The sequence below is a fragment of the Agelaius phoeniceus genome, chromosome 1 (genome assembly GCF_051311805.1).
Source record: "Agelaius phoeniceus isolate bAgePho1 chromosome 1, bAgePho1.hap1, whole genome shotgun sequence".
Taxonomy (NCBI): domain Eukaryota; kingdom Metazoa; phylum Chordata; class Aves; order Passeriformes; family Icteridae; genus Agelaius; species Agelaius phoeniceus.
The window spans coordinates 116946938-116965097 of record NC_135265.1 but is presented as its reverse complement, the minus strand read 5'-3'; the positions used below and the strand labels follow the sequence as shown (position 1 = coordinate 116965097).

At 39.4% G+C, this 18160-nt stretch overlaps 1 protein-coding gene across 1 annotated transcript in view; it reads left to right on the top strand.

The window, feature by feature from the left end:
- Positions 1-7024: 7024 nt before the first annotated feature.
- Positions 7025-18160, top strand: part of CA8 (carbonic anhydrase 8) — a 51406-nt gene continuing 40270 nt past the window's right edge. The window contains exons 1-3 of the mRNA XM_054639669.2: positions 7025-7466; positions 7760-7951; positions 11628-11752. Coding sequence (XP_054495644.1) covers positions 7388-7466; positions 7760-7951; positions 11628-11752 — 396 coding nt within the window. The 5' untranslated portion in view covers positions 7025-7387. The remainder of the gene's footprint in view (positions 7467-7759; positions 7952-11627; positions 11753-18160) is intronic.

Below are 18160 nucleotides of genomic sequence, written 5' to 3'. Positions count from 1 at the left end.
ACATAAAATCTGATTTAAATGTATGTACCTAGATAGGTATTTACCAAGTTCTCACAGAACCCTGGAGTTTTATAAAAACTGGCTGAGCAGATCCTCAGTCTGTTGTGTAAATTTTTAACAAATACAGGAAAATGTTATAAGGCATAAATAATGTTAATAGTATGTGAATATGAAAGAAAAAAAGAGAGAAATGAGAAAATGTAGGTAATTACTCTCTGGTTTGACAAAAGTAGCAGGAAAATTACAAAAGACATGGGACTACAGTTATAAAAACTTGATGTAGAGGACTAATGCTAGTGACAATAGTTTTACTAGAAGTGTGTCTTGTCAAAGAAACCTATAATGAGATTACAGATTTGTTGAGGCATATGATTTAGTAATGTACAAGATACTGATTAAAAAGGAAGACTAGGACTCATTCAAATGGATGGCATTTTAGGTCAACAAAACATAAAATGATAATGCAGTCTGTGTCCATATTCTGTAGACTGGCTCCTGGATACCCTGACTCACAAAGAGAATTTAATGTTTATACTAAATCGCGACAAACAAGAGAGCCAATATTTGATTTAACAGCGAAAAAAAAGACTAATGTGAATCCTGTATGTGCAGATAAAAAAGAAATAAATGAGTACATAGCGATGAAACAAGAGCTACTTGGGAGAATTCCAATGTCTGTATTTTTAATGTGGAAAATGGGAAAATGTACAGAAAAAACTAAACCCAAGATATCTTGGTCTTAACCCTGTAGTAAGTGTTAATGAGCTCCTTTTGTTTAAACCTCACAGAGGTGACCAGGCTAACACAGGTGAGTACATTAGAGAGAAAACACAAAGCAATAAAGGCTTTCCTGTCAAGGCAAACAAGCATAACGTGAACCAGTGGCTGAGAGTTAAAGCCAGAAAAATTCAAATTAGAATTGAATACCCATTAGTTAACACTGAAAGAGATTAACCACTGGAATGAGCTCTCAAAGTAATGAGTTCTTCATGTCTTGACGCCTTCAGGTCAGGCATTTCTGAAAAATGTGCTGTGGCTAAACACAAGTTATTATTTATTGATAGCCAAATAATTAACTTAATACATGAGCAATTGCATGAAATGTAATACCTTGTGATATAGAAAGAAGATTATGCTCTGAATGTATGATTTCATAGCTTTTCCAGAACAGGGCACATGAGCACTTTGCCAGCTATGGATGTTGGCACATTGATAAGTGAAACTTAGTAGAATGAATGATGAACTGACATTCCTTTCACCATCATTTTACAAACTCAAATATGTTATCTCCTTGCCACTTCATGCTGATCAGTGCTTCCTCTTTCTCACAAGCTTCCCAGCTGAAAAGCCAACACCTGTAAGCCAACACCTGCTTGTGCTCTTCTAGTGAAAAAGTGATCAGGCCTATTATTTAGCTCATCCTCTCCTTTTATTTAAAACTGTAGAAGGTATTATATCTTTCCCTGATTCAGTGGTTCCCTTTGAAACATGTAATTTGTAAGTGGTGGATTTAACATCTATCAGTTCCACTGACAAAGAGCCACTCCTTTTCAATAGCTATTAGATGAGATTCATAATCCTTCAAGAATGTCATATAATGTTAAAGATCTGAAATTATTACAGCTAGGTAAATACATATTTATCATCTCCTTATTGCAGATTTCCCCCCCTGAGTTTCCCATCTTCTTCCTTTAATTTGCATCTGGGTGTATCATTAGTTTTTCTTCCTTCCTAAAAAATAAAGAAATAGGAGTTTTGCCATGTCAGGGCCCTTGATTATCATTTGAATTCTGTGTTTTAGAGACATCTTATTTCATCCTTTAACTGCCTTTTCCTTTTAGCCCGGTAGCAGAAAAAAATCTCACTTCCCTTCTAGTCTTCTGTTTTCTTCAGGAATTCGCTTTACTTTTGTGCTTATTTTACTTCATCAGCAATTCCTATTGTATCTACCATTTTTTGTAATTCTTTACACATTTTTTTCCCAGGGCTTGATCCTTTTAGGGAAAGGAAATGCTCCAGCAGACTATATAGATTACTCTTTAAATTTTTTAATGTGCCCCTAAATACACTGTTCTTTATTATTCTTTCTTCTGTTCCTTTTTGATGGGAGTTTCTTCAGTCCTTAAAAATGACTTCTTATTACTTGTGTTTTCTTTAAAATCTTGACACTATCCCCCTGTAGTTTTAATGTTCTCAAGCTGTATGCCTAAATTCTCATGGAGAGCCAGAATACTCCTGTTTTACACATTTGAACACTGGAAGAATACACACCAATTATACCCATAGGTTTGTAGCTTATTCCCATTTTCTCATCACTTGTGCATGTAAAAGGTTTATAACTATACTGTAGAAAAATATCTGTACACACTTGCAGATCAGTGTGTTGATCTTTAAATTCCCCACCCAAACCATGTATATTGTAAAGTGAAACATGTGAAGTGTATTTAGGGCCAGTCTGCTGTCCTATTAGCTGGCAAAACCAGGAAGGACAAATTTACACTTACAGACCATAAATACACACAAGGCCATGGAAACCACCTCTTGGTGTAGATGTAAGGGGAAATTGGGATTCAGCTGACATATTTTTGCAATGTTTGCAGGATGGCATTTGCCAGTGTAAACCTGACTTGCAAAGATACAGTGTCTTTCACTGTGAATGGTTTATTTTTGCTATAAATGGCCCCTTTATTAGAAATGATCTCCCTTTACCTTTTAATCTTGGACTATTTGAACTAGCCAACCAAATTTTCCGTTCTGTAATGCATTACTGCAGATGAAGAAAATAAAAATAGGCAAATATTATAATTCCAGGAATACTGGAATATTATTCCTTCTAATGAACTAGTTCCTTTTAAAACGTGCAGAGATTTTCAATATTGGTACATATAAGGTTGTGCTTTAAAGTTCAAGTGCAGAAACTCTGTGCTTACACTTCTAAACTTGGAAAAGAATCAAATTTCTTTTAAAGCTTAATCTGGCATGAAATAAAGATAGAAACAAGACCACGTGGGAGATATTTGCTGGTCAACCTCATAGTCAACACAGGAAGAAAAATAGGAAGCCCTATTCACTGGAAAAACTAGATGCTCCAGGTGCCTTCAGCTGCTTGTCTTGCTGTATGGACATTGCCTTTTCTTTCAGGAAACCTTGGCAAGAAAGGAGATCTGGCTTGCAGAAGCATAAATAGACTCTAAATTACCCTAAATGGAATGCTTGATTATGACATAGAACAATTCTCTCCTTATCAAAATATTAAATCCTTCATGCCCTCACCTACTTCATGTTGGCAGCAACGTAATAAAGGAAAAAGTGGATAATACAGGAAATATGATCATCTCAGAGTCTGAATTTCTCATCTCTCGCACCAAGGAAATACCTGTCAGTTCTGTGGCTGCAAAGAATCATGCAGGTAGGAATGTAAAGTCTAAAATAACTTGTATGTAATTCTGCTTTTCTTTTTTCATATAGATTTATTAGTAACCCGTACAGTTCTCTGCACTGGACTCTCCCTTTTCAGAGTGGTGAAAGCAGTAAGTAAAGTTGTGGGCATGTAACCTCTTAAAAAAATGTTGCTAGTCATTAATGCGAATTGTCACGTACACATTTTTCAGCATTCAGATGGAAAATATTGGTTCAGGCTCAGTTTTCCCAGTATATACTTTTTAAGGTGTTTGGGGAAGATATATTTTCTGAAAAAAGAAAAAAAAATACTGTAGAACAAAAAAGCATAACTAGATATAGAAAACAGAAGAATAGTTGCTTGGGATCTCACCAGGATTAAGTATTATACTAACCATGTTTCAAAATGTCATTTCTTGTTTGACAAAAGGAATGTCAGAGACTACACTGCTTCTGAACTACTGTTGTGTGAGTTCAAAGAGGAACTATTAAGCCCTGGATCTGTGCCTGAGCTTTTTATTTCTGGTACTATCAAAGGGTGTGATCATTAATCCCAGTTAAACAAGAAGTCAGCATGTTCCACAGAATCAAAGGATGAGCCAGGATTCAGGAGAGAGATGTCCTGCTCCTGCTTCTGTTGATGAGGTGTTATGTCACTTATGAAGCTCCTGTTGGCTGAGCTTCTCCTTCTTTTTGCTCAACAATTTAATATTAGCTTGGCAACCATAACTATGCCTGTCTGTAGATTTTTCAGTGTGTTTAGCCAATGTAGCAAACATCACAGGCAATGCATTGTTACAGAATAAGAGTGCATTTATATGTATTACAGTTATATATTTAACATCTTTTCATTGTAAATTCAATTATTGGGAGCTTCTACACAAACTTAAACAATTTTACGTTTGCTTACATCATTCAAGGAGATCAAATCCCACTGATCTTGGACAAATCTTAGCTCATGCCACTATCTCCATCTGATTGTTTCAGCCCTTTTCTTTGAAGCTGGCTCCATAACGAAATGAGTTGGTTTGTGCAGAGGTCAATATGCGCATCCATCTTTATCCATTTTTGTAAGGTCAATATCCACATTTGTCATTGGAGTTTAATGTGAGGGCTCAGTCCCATGCTCCATTTCCTTGTGGAGAAGCAAACTCCTTTGTTACTTACATACCTCACCATTAAAGAAGTCCCAGGAATCTTCAGTGGAATCTAATTGATCAGTGAATCTAATTGATTCTCTAATCTATGCCTGAGAGATACTAAGGAAGAAACAGGATATTTGCACAAAAAGTACTCAGCAGAAATATGGGAATAAAGAAATGTCAATTAATCAGTAAGGATTTACCTGCTATGCCTAATTTTGAAGAGGGATATGGAAAGAATTGAAAGGTTAAAAGGAAGGGCAAAAAATATATGGCAAAGCCATGAAAAGTATTTATTGCAAGACAGGAACTCACAGGTCTGATAAAGTTGCCCCTCATAAGCATGAAATTCTAGAACAGACATCCCACAGGAAGGTTACTGCAGGAAAGGACTTAATAGAGACCATGAATGAATGAAATACTGTATTTCAAGGACTAAGGGAATGAACCCAGTCTCCTAGGACTGTTTGGTTCATTTCCAAAATATAAGACTCCTTTTTAAGAAGAATATGAATTTCCAGTCAGATGGACCAGAACAGATGATGATTTAGGGTAATGTTTGTTTTTTCCCCATGTGGTTGAACAATGATTCAAAGGAATCTGCATTAATAGAAGCAGCTGGTGTGTGTTTTAGAAGTGAGTAGATTATAAAACTTAACAACTTAATAAAGCCAGTTGGCTATGGGAGATGGGTATGCATATACAACATGATACCTCATTTGACTAAAATGCATGTTAAAAATTTTGGAGTTTTCTCTTAGTACTGATGTCAGGTGCTCAATATATGAAAAATGTCTGCTTGGGTTTTTTTCCTCAATAAACTGTATCATGTGGTAATTTGGGTAGTTTGATACTGCAGAAAGAAATCTGTGTTTCTTCTCTGCTCTTGAAAAAATCCAACCCAGTAAACTCTACTTCTTTTGCCCTATTTTCTTTTCACCTTGCATGCAGCTCATGAACCAGTACTCTCTTGCTTCATTAATGAAGTTTCATCTCAGTCCTTCTTTTTTCATCTCACACTCGCACTGATGATAATTTCTGCTCCCCTGTCAGTGCTGCACAGGAATCACAGGTACTGCTGCTGAGTTGGGGATCACTGAGCTCCACTGAGCACAATGAGCTCCACATTGAGATCAAACCTTATGGATCAACAGTACAGGATCAAGATGTTATCACCTTGGGATACCAGAATTCAGGGAGGTCTGGTCACTGTCTTTAAGTGGACTAGGATGGTAAGCAAAGGGCACTTCTTACCATTTTAGCAATGCTATTTTACTGCCTCTGTTACGTTTTCTGATTGCTGTCAGGGATTGCAGACTGTCAGTACTACATTCCCATTTCCCTTCCTGTCACTGATGCAAGTTTTTGGGCCACTGCCTAGAAGAGATCTCTATGACAGAGGTCCCTTCTGTCCTTTTTTCCCCTACCAGAATGAATATTCTCTAGTTCCATACACGGCTGTTTTCAAAGGAGAATGAAGAGTTCTTTCATAACCTTGAACTGAGGCATCTTCATCTTGGGGAGAGAATTTCCTCAAACCTTCTATTTTTGAATAATTTGCAGTAGGAATTGATGCCACACTTCTTCCTTTAGGACAGAAAGGGCAGAAGTGGGCTCCCTTCCTTATTCAGTGGCTTCCTTATCCTCATTGAGAGTTTTCATTCCTCCACAGAAGGGACACAGTGCTCAGTAGCGAGGAGTAAACACAGAATCACAGAACAGCCGATGTTGGAAGGAACTTCTGGACATCATCTTGTCCAAATCAACTGCTCAAGCAGGGCTGCCCACAAGGACTGTGTTCACATTAATTCCTTCATGTATGGAGACTCCTCAACCTCCTGGGGCAACCTGTGCCAGGGCTTACTCATTCTCACAGTTAAAATTGTTTTCTGATGTTCAAAAAAACCCTCCCATGTTTCAATTTGTGCCCCTCACCACTGGTCTTGTTACTGGGCCCCACTGAAAAGAGCCTGGCTCCACTCCCTTTGCATTTTCCCTTTGGGTATTTGTACACATTCATGAGATCCCATTGAGCCTGCCCTTCTCTAAGCTGAACAGTCCCAGCTCTCTCACCCTTTCCTCATAGGAGAGATGGTCCAGCACCTTAACCATGGTCATGACCATTTGTTGGACTCTCTCCAGTATGTTCATGTCTCTCTGTACTGGAGCAGCCCAGATCTGAACCCAACAGCCCAGGTGTGTCCTCATCAGTGCTGAGCAGAGGGGCAGGATCACCTCCCTTGACTTATTGGAATTGCTTTGCCTAATGCAGCCCAAGGTATCGTTCACCTTCTCTGCATCAAGGGCACACTGCTCGCTCGTGTCTTACCTGATGCCCACCAGGACCCCCAGTGGGTGGGACCCTTCCACCCAATGCCAAACTGCATTCCAGTCAGGTAGTCCCCCACCTGTCCCGGCGCCCGGATTGTTCCTCCCTAGTGGCCGGGCTTTGCCCTTCGCCTTTTAAAAGCCGCTCTCCCGGCGTGTCCCCGGGTGCACAGAGCGCCTGTGCCCGGCTGGAGGGGCAGCGGGAGCTGTGGAGACACGCACCCAGCCGGGCTAGGGGAGCAGCCTGCGGAGGAAGGCGCAGGGAGGCTCAGGAGCAGCGTCCCGCCGGGCACGCCCGCTGCCACCTCACCTCTGGCTCTCCGTGCCGCGCCGCTGGGACAGCGAGCGGCTCCCGGCGCTGCCCCGGCCCTGCCCCGGCCCCGGCGCTGCCCCGGCCCGGCCCCGGCGCTGCCGCCACCCGCGGGCGGGGGCGGAGGGCGGGGGGAGGTCCGGGCGCGGAGCCGAGCGCCGCCAGCCCGGCTCGCCCCGCACACGCTCGCACTCCGCGCCGCCCGCCCATGGCTGACAGGAGCCTGATCGAGGGCGCCGAGCCCCTGCCGCGCCGCGAGGAGCCTCCGGAGTGGGGCTACGAGGAAGGTGAGGAGCGGGCGGCGGCTCCGCCGGGGAGAAAGTTTGTCCGCTGCCGGGGGAAGAGGAGGCGGTGCGGGGATTTCAGTGGCGGGGTACAGCGGGGCTCGCTCCCCGGCCGTCCCGAGGCGCCGGGAGCGGGGAAGCGCCGTCCCGCAGCGGGTCCATCGCCGCTGGCGGGAGGGCAGCGCGGAGCCGCGGGGTCCGGCCGAGCAGCCCCTTCCCCGGCCGGGGACAGCGTCTGTGTGACCCGCAGCGCGGGGTGCCGGGTCCCCCCTGACCGCTTTTCCCTTGTGCCTCAGGAGTGGAGTGGGGGCTGATTTTCCCCGATGCTAACGGGGAGTACCAGTCGCCCATTAACTTGAACTCAAGAGAAGCTAAATACGACCCCTCGCTCCTGGAAGTGCGTTTGTCACCGAACTACGTGGTGTGTCGTGACTGCGAGGTGATCAACGACGGGCATTCCATTCAGATTGCCCTGAAGTCAAAATCAGGTATGCTGAAACATGGCCTTGATTTTCCCGGCTAAAGCTTGTGTTGCCTGAAGAGTCACTGCACTCGTGTCCCGGAGTGTAGGAAAAGCAGCCTTTCCCAGCTGGGAGCAGTTGTGCCCATTCCGCATGGACTATGCCCGGTGAGAGTGTTGCTGTTGACTTTGGTAGGAAGAGGAGCAAGTGTTGCAATGGGAGTTGCAGATTTTTATGCCAGACTGGATGGTCAGTGAGATTGCTTCAAAGCATGTCCAAAACTTCCTCTTGTGGTGGTGGTATCCAATCCACTAGCATTAACAACTGTCTGCACTCAGAAGCAGTACAAACTATTGCTAAGACAGTGTAGTGCCAAACTGTTCTGTACAGCTGGCAAGATTTGTTCATGGTTCAAAGACCATGTAAGTTAAAAGTGCTTTCTCCCATTAACTTAAGTGGGTTCTGAATACTACCTATAGAATTGGACAGCTTAAGATCGATACACCGGTTATACGTGCTCACGATATTGATGAGGACCAAGTAGAAGGCAGTCCTCATTTCTTAAAGGATCACATTTTTGGTGTCACTCATCAAATTCGATTTAGAAGAAAATAATAATTCCAACGTAAGTGAAGTTGCAATATCTTATCCAGACCTTTTGTCTGGGTAAACTGTTCTGTATGAAGGAGGCAAGAAAGTAGGGAGGAAAAAAAGTCCACTTTGCTTTCCAGCACTGCAATAGTTCTTGCCATGTTTTTGGAAGAGCCTCCATGTTATTCCAACCAATCTTAGCTAGTAACAGCCCTTTGGGGGCATTTAAACAGCTGGACATTGTCAAACCATGAGACATTCCAACTTCTGTTTCCTTCTGAGAACTCAGTAGTACTGGGAACTACAGCTGTGCTTAAGTGAGGGAGTCAGTTCAGTTTTACACAGTTTTTTAAAAAGGGAGGGTTTGTTATCTTGATAATGATGCTTTGATTTATAATTTCATTTCTGTGATAATTTCCATGTATTTTTGCAACACAGAACATTTCATTCCATGGAATTTTGCAGATTTGCAATAAAAGAGAAATTTTGTTTAACTGCCTTCATCAGAAGCAGAGCTCTTTTCCCAAGGGATAAGGTTCTCCCTGCAGGATCAAGAATTCTTGAATTCTCCTGTGGAGGAAATGAGAGTGACCACAAGTGACCTCATAATTCGTATGCCAAAATGCAACTCCTTCCATGCTACCTTTCCCAAGGGCAGTTTCTAACTTAGTAGTGATTAATAAGATGGAACCAACACACCTAAATGCCTTTGCAAAACCATTAAGAGAATTAGAAAAAAGGAAAGACTTCTGTTATACTTGAATGCAATGTGATGCCAGACAGATGAGTCTTGAATTATAAGAAAATGTGAAATAGAGAAAAAGTTTATGACTGAAGTATGCATTTACAATTTAGGAACTCTTGGTTTAGTTTCAGCTTTTTCTTAAATTTAATGTTACGTAATTAGCCATTTTTCCTTTGTAAACTGGGAATAGTTTGGGAGGGAGAGGACAACATTTATTAAACCTACCAAGAGGAGAAAAGAGTTAATAAGTTGTGATTGAACCTGGCCTAGTATTCTGGCCATTTTTCAGGGATTGCAGAAACTCCTGCAGTTTCTTTTCCTCACAGGAGATCTCTGATGACAAATCCATTCAAACGATTATTTTGTTGGGAACTATTGAGCACTGGATGCTTTTGAAACTCTGTCCAATTAATGTGCAAGAGATCCTCATGTGCTGTAATGTTAGCAAAGAAAAAGTTCTTTATGGAGGAAAGTAAACTGATTAAGATACATATTAAAAATAAATTTGTCATTACTTGTGAATGTTTTTATCCTTTAATTCAAGACATGCAGTCCATATGGAGTTCCCAAATCCTTCTCATTATTTAATTGCAAACATTTTCACAGCTGCTTGCATTTTGATAGTGGAATGTGTGTTGTGCATTAGGTAGAAGAACCATGACCAACTATGAAATAGTTTTATCATGGGATCAGTCTCTTAACTGAAGCCTTGGAAATAAACTCTTTGAAGCTCCTGGAGATCCAGAACTACGTCATATAGAGAACATTTGTTCTAGTTACAATTTTTCTCAGAGCAATGTTTTAAAACAGAGAAAATACTCAATTTTCCTAATTGAGATGATGATGATTACATTGTCCTAATTAAGCACTAATTGAGTATCATTATTCTTTTTGTTTGTCCAGATTTGTTAAATACTTCAATTGGTTGTTTCCTTGAGTGTTCACCAAATTTGTAGATTTTCCCTCTAGGGGATATAGCTATAGACAGAATATAGACAAAGCAAGGTTAAGAAGCAAATCTGAATCTGTAACTATATTTAGGACATTTCAGTTTAGAAAGTCTAATGACTGTTAGATTAGTTGTGAAGAATTATTAAAGGAGGATTAATTGGAATATTTGACTTTTTTTCCTCTAGTGTAATTTCTTATGAAAACCTTAATTTATCTGTTTTCTTTCATTTTTTTTACAGTTTCATACCTTTGGTTTTGTGTTTGTACAATTATAATATGATTCAATTTCTAACTTATGTTTTAGTATTACACCACCTCTTGTGCTCCAAGCTCAGATGGTATAGTTTGTGTGTCAAAATAGCTATATATTATGGAACTAATTCCCTAAGGCTATATTTCATGCAGTTAAATAATCCTTATCAATTATCAGAGATTGTAAAAGATTATTTTCAAGTCTATGAAATGTAAGCTAGAATTTAATTGGTTCTGGGGAAGACTGTGAATGCCCTTAAATAAAACTCAGCTCTGCCTAGAAGCCAATATTCAATGATTTTCGTGGGAAGTTACCTCCAGCTTGTGGTGTAATATTTGATCTAAAGCAGATTCAGAAGTCCCTGGGCAAAATGTTTCCATTGATTAATTCCATAGAAGGTTGGGCCTCACAATTCCTTGCTTTTGCTACTTGTGGTGGAAATCTCTATTAATGCAAAAGTACTGAGCAGCTATATACATTTTTTTGTGCATGTGTTGTGATTGTGGACAGATCCTTTTAAGAAATTCCAGATGTTTAAAAAACTGAAGTAAGAAAAACCCATGGCTGCCTAGAAGCTGTTTTTAAGTAAATGAGGTATGCTGGTTTTCTCCAGTGTGTAGGATTGATTATATTTCGATGTGGAGGCGTTCAGTATCTCAGAAGCCTGACAGGTGGTATATGAGTGAACGCCTTTACCCAGCAAAATATTTGCTATCTAAAGTTTTCTATCCATTTTTGTGACCCATAGTAAACATAGGTGATGGAAATTAAACATTTGGACAACTTGGAGGTTACTTCCCAGTTCAATTCAGAACCCGTGCCATCTGTTTAGAACACACATTAATGTCTTGATAAGACAAATAAACATTCCCTCTTCTGACTGGTAGAGGTACAATGCTTTTATTTGGTGTTCTGCATCATAAAACAAAGAGTTCAGTATGACAGCACTTTTACTGTTTTTCATAACTGCCTCAATTCATGTTCTGTACCTGCAAGGTTCTTCAGAAGTAAAGGTGACAAGTCTGTCAGTTTAACTCTTCTCCTCTCTGGTACCACTAATAATATAAAAGATTGCCACAGACTCCCTGTTGTCCGTGGAGAATATATTCAGTGGCTTGTCTGCTTTGAAAGGCAAGTTCTTTACCACTTATCTTCTTTCCCAGTGTTAATAGGGGGGCCATTACCTCGGGGACACGAGTTTGAACTGCACGATGTTCGGTTTCACTGGGGCAGAGAAAACCAGCGTGGTTCTGAGCACACAGTTAATTTTAAGGCCTTTCCCATGGAGGTAAGAGTGCTCTGCATTGTATAACACCCGTGAAATGCAAAAGATTTTATTTCATTGCCTGAATTCTTGATAGCCCAAAAGCAACTTCCTTTTAGCTCTGCATGCTTTATAGCTCAACCACAAAGCTGTCTTCCTGGGGTGTGCTTTAGTGCAGGTAGATTAGGATATGCATCTGGAATAGAATGCCTCCAGCACTCATCACACTGTATGATTAATTGGTCGTAAAGTTAACTTGCAGAATTATTAACTTCTTTCTTATTAGTGTTCTAACAAGATCTGCCATTTCAACACTTCCTATGTCACCTTGACTAATAGCTATAGATGGGGAGAACTAGCCACTGGAAATATTTCCATGGTGAGTAATAACAATTTAGGTCGATTTGGAGTAAGTGTAGAGCAATTTGTTCATGAAACAGCTTTACATACTTGAAAATTGAAGATTATGTGATAGTGCTCTGTATGTTCTCCAAGATCTGAAAACGTACAAGATTTTGAAATAAAAGCAAACTGATAATGAAGTCTTAAAAATTCAGCTCCTCATGGGGTTCATGTCATAGGCAACACAAAATGCTTGGTCCTGTTTCTCCTGCCCTCCAGCAGTGGTTTGTTTTCACTTCCCACTGTCCCATTGCTTACAGCTGTCAAGGAATGGCTTGGAGTATTCCTTAGCCCCTGGGCTGCAAGACTACTTTTAAAATATACAAACCCTGATGTTTGGTGACTTCAGCTTTGTATCCTTTATCTTTTATTTCTTTTGTTGTCCACTATTTGTTTTAAAGAAAATCAAGATTTTTTGGAGTTCTTTCATTTATTTTTGCCTTATTTATCTATCATAATCCCTCATGAGTCTGAAACTGTCTCTTTTATTCACTGTGCTCAGTGCTAGGAAATTTATTATTGTAATGTTCATGAGTGCCTGACTACTGGAATAGAACTGTCTTATGGAAAAGAATATAAAAATATTAAAGAATATTAAAGAAACTACTGCAGAAATAAGTGTAAAAATCTTGTGGACTTACATCATCCATCTAGTTCTTAGGGTTGTTCAAAAACTTTCTTTAAGAGTTGTGAGTCAGATTTTGGTCTCTGCTATTTGCTATTTTGAACTGGTCAATCACAACCTCCCATATATAAACTTAATCATTTGGAGTTTTCAGGTTGAATTGAGTCAGATCATAGAATCATTTATGTTGGAGAAGGCCTTTATGATCAACAAGTCCAATCATAAACCTAATACTGCCAAAGTCCTCCCCTAAACCATGTCCCTAAGTACCACATCTATGTGGAGGTCCCCTCTGCAGGTTGATTCCAGGCAGGTCTTGGAAATGCAAAATTGTTTGAATGGATAAGACTCATCAACCAAAGGGAAAACAAGGCATGACTTCTGCATCCTGATTACCTGGCACAATAGACACAGTGTGATTTATATGGGCAGTAAGACCTTCAGGATACTGCAGTGTTCCCCTGAGGCAGGAAGTAGCCAATTCATTATAGAATAGCTCTGCTTAGTGCTTTTCTTCAAGGCTGGTCCAGTATCTGGTGATTGAGAAATACTCATATGAACTATACTGAGAACTCTACTTGGGAATCTATCAGGGTTTCCTGTCTCTTTGTTAATTAAAGATCACTTTCAAACAGTCTTGGTGGTATGTGGGAACAGTTTATTGAGAATCTGCAGAAAACCTAGAGTTATCTACTCTAGATCAGTCCAGAGAAAAATATGCTTGACCCAGAGATATAAAACAACAAACTTAATAAGTCATGAAGGGATTTCATTCTTCACCTACTTTAAAAGCAGTACAGCAGCTGCACAAACAGAGTTCTGGCACAGTTGAAGAACATCACCTGGAGGTGAGCAAGCCAGAGTTTTTCTGTTTCCTGCATCTAAGCAGCTTTCAACTAAACTCTAACTTCCAAGAAATAATTACTGATGCAAAAATTCTCTAGCTAATACACTTTAAGTACAGTGTGAATGTTTCATTTTGTGAGCAGATAAATTCTTATGGCAGAAAATGGCCAGTTCATCACATCTGCCCCAAGCTGAAAGAAAGTGCAGGGTAGTTTTTTGACAGATGAACTGCATTTCCTTCTGCAATATGCACAAAGAGCTGTTATATTAATTCCCTCTCAAATTGTCCAAGTCAAATATTATACTTGAGCAATAATAAAATGGGTGCTTGTGGCCACTGTAATGTTTAGGTAGCACACTTGGGACTTCAGAATGGAATATTTGCTGTTTTGCATTCCAGGCATAGCCTTGTCTTTTTTTTTTTTAAACAATAGCTCAATAGCTTTGATCACGGACCAGGAAATCTTATTTTCTTAGCTTTTTACATTGGGATTGGTTTATACAGTTGTTGGAAATCATTAAATTCTGAATGTATATTTGCCTTGATTTCCACTGGGTTTCACAGATTGACAGAATATCCTGTCTTGGAAGGGGCCCACATGGATCATCCAGTCCAGCTCTTAAGTAAATGGCCCATGTGGGGATTGATCCCACAATCTTGGTCTTATAGGTACCATGCTCTAATCAGCTGAACTGAGTTTGTTGGTTACTGAGCATAAACAGCAATTGATGCCTATTTTGGCTACATCCAAGCAGTCTGCTGTGGTTTATGCTTTTGTACAAAATAAGCCTGCAGTTGCTTGTGCATCAGTGCATGCCTAGGAATATGTTGTGCACCAAGTGCATAAGTTTGGGTCTTTTTCAAGTGTAGCAAATCTAGTAGGTCATCTTCCTAAGGAACTAGAAATTATTTCCATGGCAAATGATAGGGATTCTCTTCTCTTTGTGAGAGGAAAACAAGGAGATAAGAGGTAATATGAAAATGGAAGTGCCTGGTTTAAGTGGGTACATTAACAACACAACAGGTTGGCCTAGATTGCACACTCTACTACTCTCTTTTAAAACCTGAATGGAGCAGTTCTAAAAAAATCAGCTTTTAGTTTGATGAGATCTGAGATGGCTATCTGAGACTAAGTATTGACTGGAGCAGCAGTCTGGTTTTTTTTAGGGCTGAAGAGTATACAGCTTTATTTTATTACACTGGACAAAATAGTTGTGAAACAGCTTCAGATTACCATGTAATGACCTTTGTAAAAGAGTTTGAAAAAGAGTGTAATTTTTCAAAGTTTGGAAGGCCAATCTTCAATTACTTCCTTACTCTCTTCCTCTTGGTACCATAATTTCTATAAAAGAAGTTAGGCAATATCCTGTATTATTTGGGTAATATCCCATGTTTCTCAGTGCAAAAGTCCATTACTTCTTACTACACAGCCGGGGCCTTTGCATGTGGTTAGGATATATAGTTTCATGGTGAAGTTGGGTAGATCACAAAGCTTGTGTAACCTCTGGAACAGCTTCTTGAGCTAATACATACTGTCCAAAAATGTTGTTCATGTGGCTTGGAGGCTGAGTTCTTTTTTTTTTTATTCTTATATAAGGTTCAGCAAAGATGTGTTTTCCACCTTCCTTGACTGAAGAAACCAGAATGTCGACAGTGATATGACAGTGTTTTCATTTTCACTGAAAAATCTGTGTTTGCAATAAGTCAGGAAAAGCAGGACAAACAAAAATATTTGTCAAAAGTAAACACGGTAACACCTCTTCTTAAACCAAGGAAAAGCAGAGGGTTGCATATACCAATACTCCTCCTTTTTTTTTCATGAAAAAAAGAGCATGAAGACTGCTCTTCCTTTGGGCAGGAATCAGAAGGAAACATTTGTGCAACTTTCTCTAGAAATTCTTCTCACCAACTACTTCTACTTTGTGTAAAAGGTTGCTACTTTGCCTTTTGGCCAAAGATGTGTTTGCCATGACATATGCTACATGTTGAGTAAGGGTCTTCACATTGAGACACTGTTTCATGCTAGCAAATGGAACAGGGTACCAAATATCTGTGCCTTAAAGTACAAATTTCCACAAAGCAGAGAAATCCACATTTACACATGTGATTTACCTGAAGCTGTTAGACATGTAGGAAGGAGAGGAGCTATTTGGCATCTTTATTCCTCTCCTTGATACCAAGAGTGTGGGTTGGAGAAGGAGCAAAAGCAAATGAATTACTAATGAAACTGACTCTTTCCCTTACCTCTGATGTATGACAGGGAGATAGAAGAGGATGGCAATTGCAAATTGCTGCTATTTATTTTTGTTAACAAAGTGAAATGGGAGCAGCTAAAAATGAGTTCCCATTGTATCTGATCTCTGTATGAACACAGCATATTATAGTGCTAGGCTGAATGAATTTACAGCCAAAAGAGAAATGAAATCCAGCAGGAGAAAGTAAATCACATGATAACATCAATGCAGGTTTATGGGAAAAAAATGTTTTCAGTACTTCTGAAATGAAGAGAAACAGGGAAAAATATAAGGGGGCCTGAAAGTTGTCTCTTCCTGTTAGTTAGTCAAATGGTGGTGTGACCAAAGGCACAGACTGACCATAAAGGCACAGTTGTTTCCAGGCTTCTGCTCTGAAATAAAACTGTATCAAGGAAAATAAAAAGGTTCCTTTCACCACTTGCAATATAACTAGGATAATTCCCTGTAATCCATCCTCTTTAAAATGTAGGATTACATTAGCTGCAAACCATGTGAAAGCTCTCAGTAGAAGTGGGTTGGCAGAAAATAATTTAAAAAATGTTTCCAAGATGTGCAGGAAGATTAAAAACTATTATTGTTCGTTCTACATTTTTTGAGTAGAACAGAAGAAAATACAGTTGCTGCAAGGACCAAAATCAGTTCTGGACAGGAATAAAAACTATTCCTTTCTGTTGGATAACAAAATGCAAACTAATTAATTCTGTAGACCCTTCCGGAGTAACTGAAATACCTGCTGCAATGAAGCCAACAGTGCAAAATATATATCCTACCCTCAATTTGATTTAAACCATAATGTTTTTCTTTGCTAACAAGAAATGGTGCCTGAAGTACTCATCTAACACAATTAAAACTTTAGGGCTTCAGGTGAAGCTGTTAACATTACGCTTACCTACTAAAGCCTTTACAGTCTTCAATGTGGGGTTTTCTCTGTGCCTAGCTCTGAAATCAGATATCTGCACACAGTGCCCTTTCTGGCATTTCTGGAGAGAAAAGTATCATGCTTTCAACACAGAAATTTATTTTTTGCCAACTTGTAATATTCTTTGCCAAGGCTATTTGACCTTGCTGTCTCTTTTAATAATTTTCCTATTACCTTATCTGGACTAAAAAATAAACCAGAGTATTTTTAATTGTAATAGAAGGCCTGGGAAACAGTGTGCTTGCCAGTGTGTCTCTCCCTCTTTATTCAGAGACTGACAAGCTGCAGAAGGACTGGGTAGGTATGAATGGCAAGCAGAATTCAAACCATGATGACAGTAGTTTCTTTTATTAGGACTATGATCCAAGTAATAAACTCTAAAAGATAAACCAAAGAGTAAATCCTGTTGCCTTAGTTGGTTGCATTGATTGCCTGCCTGTGAAAAAAATAATTAATTCCACTCATATTGGCAGCATAAGATGAAGGATATCTATGAATTTAACAGGAGGCAATCTAAGAACAGATTCCAGAAGAGTTTATGTAGCATCATGCTGAGGTCTGGAACTCTGCTCAGACACTGTCCAAGTTTTCTGGTGGAATATTAACTTGTTACTAAGAATCTTGGACAATCTTCTAAATTTTGGAATGATTGCAGGTGAACACTCTTAATTGTGATTAAACACAGTGTGCCTTATAAGGAAATTATGACATTCATGTAATAGCTAATATCCTTGTCAGGTTATGAATAAGACTAGTAATTGTTTAAAGTAGATATTTTCATTGGACAGTATCTAATTTTTGAGGACAGAATTGTGGAAAAAAAAAACCCAGGAAAATCATGCCAATATTTAAACAGATGTTTTCAGTTTTGTTTACTAAATCTCAGTGATTTCTACAAAAGCAATTTTTTACATGTTGTGTAGACATCATTTAGGAATGTAACAGTAACACTTAGATTTACACAGCATTCTGTGGGCAAAATTGGTCTTAGCAGAAATTTCAGGACTGTCAGTGAATCATGTTATGTGGGATCCTAGTCCCAAATGTGCAGGTGTTTAAGCATTTTTCTGCATTTTTTCTATGTATCATACATTCTGAAATCCCCTAATTGATGTGACTTCTCTTTGGATTTTTTTGTGGTGGGACAATGCTGTGAGGACTTTGTCTCTTCCCAGTGTACAGGGAAATATGAAACCAGCAACAAGATAAAGAAAAAAAATTTCTTTATTGTAAAAGCACACATGATCAGCTTATGACTTCTGAGATTGCTAGTGCTTTAAGTTCTTTCAGTGTTAAGTTTTTATTGTTGTTGAGGGTTAATTTGACCTAAGTTGGCACATGCAGTCTCTGGAGTATACTTTGTTTTTGGGTAATTTGCCAATAT